At 48.5% G+C, this 10591-nt stretch overlaps 1 protein-coding gene across 2 annotated transcripts in view; it reads left to right on the top strand.

The window, feature by feature from the left end:
- The first annotated feature begins 8082 nt into the window (after positions 1 to 8082).
- IFNGR2 (interferon gamma receptor 2) overlaps positions 8083 to 10591 on the top strand; it is a 35246-nt gene continuing 32737 nt past the window's right edge. For both annotated transcript variants that reach the window (XM_082840426.1, XM_082840425.1), the window contains exon 1: positions 8083 to 8329. Coding sequence is in view for 1 of the 2 variants with exons in the window: in XM_082840425.1 (XP_082696551.1) it covers positions 8254 to 8329 (76 nt within the window). In the remaining variant the exon portion in view is untranslated. The remainder of the gene's footprint in view (positions 8330 to 10591) is intronic.

Raw genomic sequence — 10591 nt, 5'->3', positions numbered from 1 at the left:
CTGAGAGCTGAGGGTTCCCAGCCTGGGTCTGAGCATCACTGGGAATCCTTGATGGAAGGAATGAAGGCCCCCAGATTTGTCTCAACAATTCACAAAGCCCCACAGAAGTCATTAATTTGCTCCCAGTAAGGCTTTTCAGGTGGTTTAAAACATCAAATTTCTTTACTTGTGGCTGGAATTGTACCCCTGCCATGTGGCAATATGGTTCTGCCACCAGCAATGCTGACTAGCAACTTCTGAGTGACCATAAAACAGGAACTGCATTATACAGGACTTAGTTATGCGGGGAGATTATGTTCTGACAGTACAAGCACAGACTTTTCAAAATGTGACTCTTGCTGTTCCGTAAACAATATCTCCATAAAGTGAGAGGATCATCCCTCAGACTGAGGCCAGGCAACTTATTCAGTTCAGTTCCTAACACCTGTTTTATGAGCTCTCTTATACACATTGTCATAGCCAGAGATCAAGACCCCTTGTCTTAGCTCAGGATGCCATAACAAAATACCACAGACTGGGTGGTTTAAACAACTGAAATTATTTTCTCACAGTTATGGGGCTGGAAGTCTGTGACCAGGGTGCCAGCATGGTCAGGTTCTGGTTAGAGCTCTCTTCCAGGTGTGAAATGTGAAATAACATGGAGTTATTTATGTCAAGGGGTGTTTTAATGGAGGCAGGAGGCCATTAAGGAGGTTGGCCTTTACACACGTCCTCACCAGGTGGAACCATAAACTTTTGAATTGGGCAAACAATATAAATATGCTAACGACTCTGCAAGAACACCTGAAACTTGTCACAGTGGAGAACTCTTACTTGTTTAGCCAAGACTAGCTTCTGCCTCCACTTCTAATTAAACTTCTTTGTAATGCAATCTTCCTTCTTTGCCTTTAAAAGCCCTTGACTTTCAGTCTCTAGCAGGACCCTGGGTTACTCCGGGAATCTGTATGCTCTGAATTGCCAGTCTTTGATCCCAAATAAACACTTTTTGCTGGATTATTGACTCCTAGGTTTATTTAGGTTGACACTGGCTTGCAGAAAAGTCGCTAATCCCATCAGGGGGGCCATGTCCTCATGACCTCATCTAACCCTAATTAGTTTCCAAAGGCCCCACCTCCAAATTCCATCACAGGGGGCGGGGGGGGGGGAGGGAGGGGGCGTGGGCTAGGGCTTTGACATATGAATTTGGGGAGGACATTCAGTCCATAACACCCCTCCAAACACACACACAGGGAAGGATGATCCTTGTTTCTCCCAGACAAACAAACATACAGTATACATCTGACAAGAGGTTCCAGTACACATGTTCCAAACACAAAGAGTAACAGTAATCAAATTAGAATAATGTTTGAAAAAAAATTCAAGTATATGTTTTAAAACAAGGGAAATCTCAGTAAACAAGGAAAAGAATATATCTGAAAGGATATTCTATAAATGCTTGCAAAGAAAAAGAGTTAGAATAATATGTGTTGGTTTTGTTTTGTTTTTTTTTAGTTTTCATTCTAAAACTTTAGTCATAAACCAGGCAAAATACAAAACTCACTAGTTTATAAATATCAGTTGGAATAAATTGCTTACTCACTCTGAAGTCTTTTATTATTTGTGGAAGTCTTTCAAAATCTGTATTTGCCTTTGGCAAGCAATTTTAAGGAGGCTGTGATTATTAAAATTTGGGCAAGAGAGTCCTTTTAGCAATTTGTGTTTTAAAAGGCTTCTTTTCCTTTTTTCTTTTTTTTTAGTTTTTTTTCCAAAAGATGTATTACAAGGACAATAAGCATTTATGAGTGTGAAATAATGAATTCTAAAATAAGTAAGAATAAAGTAAAGAACAAAACCTTTTGGTGACTCAGTTATAGGCCAGCTAGGTGGAATAATACGTGTTTTTAACTTTTAAGATACGTAACATAAAATGCTTTTGATTATATGGGCCTAATTTCCCTCATGAGAAATTACTGAAGAACCGGAGTCTGAGAGGGAACTCCTGGTGGTTCTTGGAGGTGAAATTTTTCATGATTTTTGGCTCAGAGGTGTCTAGTGATGGAGGCTTGACTCAGGCTAAGTAACAGGGCTGTGAGGGAGGCTGGGACCTGGAGTTTTCTGGAAGGGGGAGAACTCATAAGGCTGAGAAGTCCCCAGATATACCAAGGGTGCTCAGAAGGTGCTGAGCAAAACAATCACTGCCCTGACCTCATAGGCTTATAATGAGGTGGAGGGATGACCTAGGGCAGGGTCTCTTACAGGAGGGTGTAGGCTTGACTCCTGCTTTGCTAATGGTGCTTGTGGTGACTCATCAGAAGCTCTGCCTGCCACCTCCCAGCTGCACTGAGCTACTGCCTAGTCTGAGTCTGTCTGTTAATGAACCACTCTTACTCATGTACAACCTGCCAGGTTTTTCCTGGAAGTCTACAGGATCCAGATGGCAAATTTAAACCCAGAAGGATAATGATATGATCTTAATCTCTACAGAAAACAGGACTCCTTTTGAGTTTCTCTGAATTAATCACACAAATCCTGCCCTGAGAACCCATGAAGACACCTCCCGCCTGCCCCTGGCAGTTCCCACTGGCAGCTTCCTGAAGCCCTGGGCCCCTTCCCTGGAACTCTAGGGGCTTTCCCAGGGGACTCGCCAGGGGCAGGAATATTAAAGCTTTGGTATTTACCTAACATGTAGCCATAGTGTCTGTTTCTATAGGGGTTAAAAGGACCTGTAAATTTCCTTCTCTCTGCCTACTCTCTCTCTTCTCCCTGCCGTACTTCTGGATATTATCCATCCCCTGTTTTACAGAGGAATGAAATGCAGAATGTCATGTTTTGAAATGGTTACTCTTGCAAGGGTCCTTCATAGGGAGGACTAGAGGAGAAAATAGTATGATTTTTTGAATGGGGCTTTACGGTGCCCCACTGGGGAAGCACAAATGCAACACTTGCACGGAATTGAAAGGAGGGCGGTATGGCCTGTGATAGACACAGTGAGGAGACAGGACCCTGTCACTAGAGACCTGCGGTGAATGTGTCCTTTGACTTAGATGCCAGTCCCCCCGACCTTGCTGCTCGAATTTCTTAGAACACCCCATCAAGGCCCCACTTAGCAATGCTCAGGGCCTATTTTGGGTTCAGAGCTCTTGCTGCTCTGTTTGAATCGATGGGGGTCACTCACCTACCTACACTTTGGGGGCGCCCATCTCAGCAGAGATCAACAGTGACATGAGATGGTGTTGAACAGCAGAAGATGGTAATCTGGGACAGCGACACAATTCTCAGGAAGTGGAAGTTCAGACAAGAAATGGAGTTTTAGAATTGAGATTGTGGGTTTGGGGAGTGGGGGAGTGGTGAGAGGTGAAGGAAGGAAGAGGGGTATATGGGTGGGGTGAACTGCATCAGAAAAGAACTAGCACATTCATGGCTTTCGTGAAGTACATCTTCAAAGACTCATGGATGGTGGGGGGATAAATTAGGAGTGTGGGATTAACAGATATGCACTACCATACAGACAACAGATAAACAGAAAGGATTTACTGTATAGCACTGAGAACTATATTCGATATCTTGTAATAACCTATAATGGAAAAGAATAGAAAAAAAGAATATATATACACACTATATATATATATATATATATATATCTGAATCACTTTGCTATACACCTGAAACTAACACAATATTGTAAATCAACTATACTTCGATTTAAAAAATCCTTAAAGACTCACAGATGGAACAGCAGGGTCCTGTTGGAGAGCCTCAGAAAGTATGATGGGGCAGGCAAAGCCGGGCCTGATTTTAGGGGGAAACAGAAATGTCAAGATAAGAAGTTTGGCGTGAGTTGCAGGGGGCTTTGGCGCTAGACAGGGCTGGCTAGGAGCTCACCACACCATGTATCAGCTGTGCAGTTTGGGGTATGATCAGTCAGATTTTGATCAGAGAAGCAGAACCACTGTGGAATTTGTGTGTGTGTGTGTGTGTGTGTGTGTGAGATAGGGATTTGACCCTAAGAAATCATGGGAGTCGGCTACACAGTCTATGTGAGATCCTTTTTTTCTATGGCTGGTGCTGGAGCCTGAAGTTCTCAGGGCAGGAGGTGGGGAAGAGAAGGTGGACGAGCGGAAGAGGATGCAGGGACAAGCCGGAACCATGAGTCTCTCACCACCTCCAAGCCTCCAGCAGGGCGTCCTGCAGGAAAAGCTGGTGTCCTTTGCCGGGGAGCTAAACATGCACCTGGCCCAGGAGACAGGGAAGCTGTAGCAGAGGATCTGGCAGGTGCTGGAGGAGTCTCAGGCCTGGCTGCGTCCCCGCCCTCCAGGCTGCGAGCAGATAAGCCACAGTGTTGTGAATTGCAGCAATGTCCCACTCCCTGCCCCAGTCTCCCGAGAGTAGAGGAATGTGGCTGCACCTTCACTTCTTTTTTTTTTTTTTAATTTCTCTTATTTATTTTTGGCTGCGTTGGGTCTGCTGCGCGCAGGCTTTCTCTAGTTGCAGCGAGCTGGGGCTACTCTCCGTTGCGGTGCGCGGGCTTCTCATTGCGGTGGCTTCTCTTGTTGCAGAGCACAGGCTCTAGGCACACGGGCTTCAGTAGTTGTGGCACGTAGGCTCAGTAGTTGTGGCACACGGGCTTAGTTGCTCTGCGGCATGTGGGATCTTCCCAGACCAGGGCTTGAACTCGTGTCCCCTGCATTGGCAGGTGGATTCTTAACCACTGTGCCACCAGGGAAGCCCCTGCACCTTCACTTCTACCTTCCAAATCCTGTAAAAAAAAAAAAACCCGTGGCCCATGCTAACTCAGAACTATGCAAGAAGGGAATTCTAGGAAATGCAGTTATGACTTAGCTAAACTGATACCCTACAAATCCACCGTAGGGTGAGTTACTAAATGCTCTGAGCCTGGGTCTCCTCATCTGTGAAACAGCAGTCATGAGGGCCCTACGTGTGAGGGCTGAGTGGTGTAACACATGCAGAAGTACCCCGGCCATCAACCAGTGCTGGCTTCTTTCTCCACCCCTCATCCTCCCTCCTGAGGAAGGGGAGGGGAGCATCTCTAGATTATTTGCATGAAGATCAACTAGTCAGAAGGCAGCAAATTAACGGAAAGGAATGGGGTGATTCAGGTTTTGCAAGGCTTAAGTTTATGTTTATATACATTTGTAAAAGACTACACAATTAAGAGCATAAAATTAGATACAAAAGTATTCATTTAGGGCTTCCCTGGTGGCGCAGTGGTTGAGAGTCCACCTGCCGATGCAGGGGACACGGGTTCGTGCCCCGGTCCGGGAAGATCCCACATGCCGCGGAGCGGCTGGGCCCGTGAGCCACGGCCGCTGAGCCTGCGCGTCTGGAGCCTGTGCTACACAACGGGAGAGGCCACAACGGTGAGAGGCCCGCGTACCGCAAAAAAATTAAAAAATAAAAGTATTCATTTAGAATGAGAAAATAAATCACAAGTTACGAATTTTTAAAAGCTGCCCAATACCACTAACATTGCAAAATTCAGAAAAATAAAATATTTGTCTTAGCTCACTGCCTGACAAACCTCTCTAATATTCTTTACCTACATATTTGATTGTGTAATCTTTGCGTCTACATACAACCTTTTCAAATCTGCTCTAGGGAATTCCCTGGCAGGCCAGTGGTTAGGACTCTGTACTTCTGTTGCAGGGGGCATGGGTTTGATCCTTGGTCCAGGAACTAAGGTCTTACAAGCCACTCAGCACAGCCAAGAAAATAAAATAAAATAAAATAATATTAATAAATTTAAAAATACATAAAATATGCTGTAGAGAAAGAATAGAAAGTTAATTCAAACTTTCCTCTAGAATGATTTATCAAAATGTTTCTTCTTATTGACAATTTAGAAAAGTGTCTTTTAACTTCACAGTCTGCTGTTGCTATATCATGTCAAGACATTTCTCGAAAACACCAGAGTCACCCCAACACAGCCCTACAGGAGAAGTGTGTTAAAGGAGAAGTCGAAGAGGAAAGAGACAGAGGTCTGAATGACTGTGGTGAAAATCTCTTACGTGGCAGATTTCACAAAAGCATATGACCATGTGAACACAGTGTGGGGAGCCCCTTCCATGGCCGTGGAAGAGGTTGTGTTAAGGAGAGTCCCTTTCACACTTTTACTGAGGTGTAAGCTTTCAGTGGTTTCTCAGTGAATCTGCCTCCAAAGGGGAGCAGTTAGAGAAGGGAACCCACTTACAAAGATTATTTGCAATAAACAGAGCTACTGCATGGGGCTCTGAGGGGGATAGATGGAACCAGACAAAGGGCAGTGGGTGCTAGACATCCTTCCCCAAAAATGCCAGTGAGACTGTCTTCCTGTTCTCTTCAGACTGAGGATTCCGTAGAAATCAGAGTCATCTATCCACGACTTCACAGTCTCTCAGCCAGGAGGAAGAGGAAAAGGAAAGGCCAACCACAGAGAGAAGTGGCCTTTCTATGGAGAGCTGCCCTGGAATCGGGGGACAGTTACTTGCTTTGGGGATACTCTGCCTGAGGTGACCGCAGGATGCCCACCCAAGTGGCAAACTGGGAAGGCTCCTTTTAGTACTCTGCCAGGAACTGTAAGGAAAATGTAAACCCCCTACGTTTTAGCAGAGAAGAGCTCTGGAAGGAGATTCTCCAGCTGAGGAAAAATACTCTGGGGGTTTTCAGGTACCCCTCGAGGACCACAGGCTTCATTGCCGCTGCCCCTGAGAATTCTACATCAAGGGAGATCATAATCCCTCCCTAGCCTGGGCTGAGACGCATGAACTTGTGTCCTTTTCTTTAACTTGACTTTTTTTTTTTCCTGATTATAAAAGTAAAATATGCCCATTGGGGGAAAAAGAGACAAGCATTAAACAAACAAACAAAAAAAACCTGTTACCATTCATAATCCCACACCCTATTTCACATCGGTGTTTAGGCATATTCCCTCCAGTCTTTCTCAATACGTCATTTTTGCAAGGACTCTGCTTTTTTTCACAACATACGAACATGCCTTTGTCTTAAAAAACTCACTCAAAGTACCGTTCAAATACTGCTAGATATTTCATCACATGTGTGAGCAACAGTGGCTGTAGAACTCGAAAGAGTTCTACAGTAAGGAAATAAAATGCAGAAAGTCCAAAAGTAAAGCTGGATGTTGCCAAACACTACGTGGCCAACTAGCCCAGCAGGGCCCCCCAGCGGGACCGACAACCCTCTTCCTTCACTCTTGGTCTCCCCGCCCCGTCCCATCCCCACAACTCCCTCCCTTTTTGGCCCCCCTTCCTTCCCTGCTGAACTTGCTTTACGGCTCATCCCGGGAGAACAGCAGACACTCAAATCCTTGCTGGCATCAAACTGGAAACAGCGCAGACTCGGCCTGAGGGCAGGCCTCCCACACACACCCCCGCAGCCCCAGCGCCTGCGATTACTTCCTCATACACTCCTTCACAGCCTGAAACTGGGCCAAACCCACAGGCCGTTTTGAAATGTAGGACATTTCTCTCCCCCTCCGCGATACTGGGCGCCCATTAGCCCCGAAACCCCACTCCTTCCTTCTCGCAGGCTCTTTCAATCCACTATACCCTTAAAACCTATTTTCAAAAAAGCGTTCAAAGCTGAGTAGGTACTTTAGAGACTAATAAGCAAGCAAAAGCTTCAGCTCAAGGGAGGAATGCTGCAACTGTGCAACCCCTGGAATCAGGGAGCAGTGGGAGAAGACGGGGTGGGGTGAGGATGGAGGGCTCCGCGCGAGGCCCACCCAGGGTTTCGAGGGGGTCGCAAGGCCCCCGAAGGTGGCGTCTGGCAGGGTTCCCTCTCCCCGCCCCCCCCCCCCCCCCCCGCCGTCCTCTGTGCCAGGCCCAGGCCTCGCTTCGGGAGACCCCAACTCGGGCGGCCGCAGAGGTCGGGATCGGGCCGCGCTGGGCGCTTCGGCCGCGGGTAGACGGGGTGGGGTGGGGGGGCCGGGAGGCCCCGGGCCGCGGTTCCCGGGAGCGCCCGCGCGAATGGGGGGCGCCGGGAAAATCCCCGCGGCGGGCGGGGCGCAGGAACTTGGCGGCCTCGCTGGGCGGGGCGCGGGCGCCGGGAGGGGCTGGTCTGGGCGCGGCGGCCGAGCCGGGCTCTCCTGCCGCCCGGGACGCGCCGCCGCCGCCGCCGCCGCTCTGGAAGAGGCAGGCCCCAGCGCCCTGCGCTCGCCATGGCCACCTAGGCGGCGACGTGAGCGGCTTGGCGACCCCGCGCCGGGGCCGGGCCGCGCCCAGAGCGCCGCTGAGGCCGCAGCGCCCAGAGCCCCGGGCCATGCGGCCGCCGCCTCTGTTACTGCTGCCGCTGCTGTTACTGCTCAGTAGCTGCGGCGCAGCGACGCCCCCGGCAGGTAAGCGGGGCCTGGGCCCCCCACCCACCCAGAGGCCGGCCGGAACCGTTGTCGCACGGGTGGGTGTCAGCGGGGAGCCCGGAGTAGGTGGGGTGCCCACGGGAACCCCGATAGGTTGGGGGTAAACGGGGGTGTCCCTAGCGGCTGGGGTCCGCAGGGAACCTGGATCGGTTGAGGGGCTACAGGGCTGCCCCGATCGGGCGGGGTCCGCGGGGAGCCCGAAGTGGGTGTGGGGTGGTAGGGGAGAATTCCGGGCAGTCTCGGGGCGTGGAGCTGGCGCAGCGGGAGGAGCCGCTGGACGCCCTTCGCCTCTCCCGGCGCCCTGGACAGCGCTGGCAGGAAGGAGGGGCTCAAGCTGCCCCTGCCTGAATCTGGACACACTCTAGCTCCTTCTCTCCCACCCCCGCGCCGCCGCCCAAACTCCAGCGCGGCCCGACTCCGAATGTCTCAAAATGAACAAAGGAAAAACCGAATCCAGGGCTCGAGGAAAGGCCGCCTCTGCAGGCCACAGAGTCTTCTCCTGGGCCGCCTGAACGTAGCCCCGTCTGGCACGTCCTCCCCAGTGGCCTGAGCTGGAAGCAGGTCCCAGGCCTGCCTTCCTGGCAGCTGCGTGCCGTGGAGGCCAGCCACCGGCAGGGACCTCCGTCTTGGAGGTTGTGACTGTAACTCAGTCTTACTGTGGCCGGGTGTGTTTGATATCGGTGTGAAACCCCGATGGGGAACGGATAGATGGGGGGGAAGGGGGCGGGGCGGGGCTGCGCTCAGGGCAGGACCCAGAAATGTCGCGTTGCGGGTAAGGAGGTCGGTCAGCTGAACCAGACTGTTAATCCCAGCTCCGTTCCCATCTGGACGGCCCTTTACCTGAGATCGGCCTCTGACACTAACTGACCATACTTACGAGCGAAAGAGAAAAACTACAAAAAAAGAGAGAGAAAGAAAGAGAAAACAATGACAAAGGTGGATGTGTGAGAACATTCTGTGCATGTCCACGTGTTTGTGTTTTGCTGGGTTCTTTCCTGTAGAAAAGCCGGTATCATAGATTGGGTAACACTTAAAAAGTCTCAAGAATTTAGAAGTTTCCTCCCACTTGAATTCTCAAGGTGTTGTTTGCGTTTGTTTCTTTTATCAGCATCCCTTGCTAAAGCCCTTAAATGCCGTAGATCCTGGCTGAGGGGAGCCTTGCATATGGGGATGTGTGCTCCTGGTTAAATGGCTGTTTCCCCTGGGAGTCGGACAGTTGGGTTTGAATCTCGACTCCACTCCTCCCCAGCTTCAAGCCTTGAACAACCTATGTCTGCCCCTTCCCTGCTTCCTTCACATGAGATTTGGGCACTCGTAAAATGTTAGTAATTGCCCAAGGTGGTCCTAGGTCCATCTTTCTAGTGATTATCTTTGATTGTATTCTGCAAAAGTTTGGGTCTCTGTGATGCATTGGAAATAAACTGGTCCTTCACCACAGATCCTTTGCAAAGCAGCACCACATTATACTAATCTGTTTTTTGTGACTATTTGAAATTTTGCATAATAAACAATTGAAAACTAACCGGGATATTTTTAAGAGAAACTCTTTGTTGGTCAAAACACAAAGTGAAAAGATTAACGATCATATAGTAAACAGGTAGTAAGTAGAAAAATTTCCAGACTTCTCCATAATTTACAGGTGTCCTTCAGTAGTCACGTAATTGCTTTTATGGTCAGAGGGGGGAAAAATACAAGTACTGGAAACAAAATTTTTAAAGGGGCACTTGCAATATCTACCCCTTCGAGTTGTTAGAAGGATAACATATGTAAAATACTGGACCTGACCCAATCTGTAGTAGGTGGTGCTTTAGATAGAAGCTAATCAAAGCATTAAAGTGCAGTAAGTCAACCCACTCTTTAGTAATTTAATTACCCGAATGTTGAAGAATTAAGGCTTCTATTTGTAATTGTCATAGCTGCTGCTTATTGTCTAGCAGATTGGAATGTCCTTAGGCCACAAAATTTTCTCACCATGACTTGCTGGCTTGAACATCCAAAGCTTCTCAGAGCTTAGAGACCACTGAGAAAAACCATAAATCCCCGACCACATAAAAACCATTGCAGATAAATCTGTATTAAGTAACTCCTGTTTGTCCATAATCTCAACAGTGGAAACTACTATGTAACTGAAATGTTTGGGGGCAAACTCTATAAATGATAGTAATGTCCACCATTTATTGGGCTACTTTTTTAACTCAGACAAGCTGTTAAGTGCTTTCTATGCATGATCTCCCCTAATTT

The sequence above is a fragment of the Leucopleurus acutus genome, assembly GCF_964270905.1.
Source record: "Leucopleurus acutus genome assembly, chromosome: 5".
NCBI classification, from domain to species: domain Eukaryota; kingdom Metazoa; phylum Chordata; class Mammalia; order Artiodactyla; family Delphinidae; genus Leucopleurus; species Leucopleurus acutus.
Note: the sequence above shows the minus strand (reverse complement) of the source record. Positions and strands in the feature narration are given on the sequence as shown.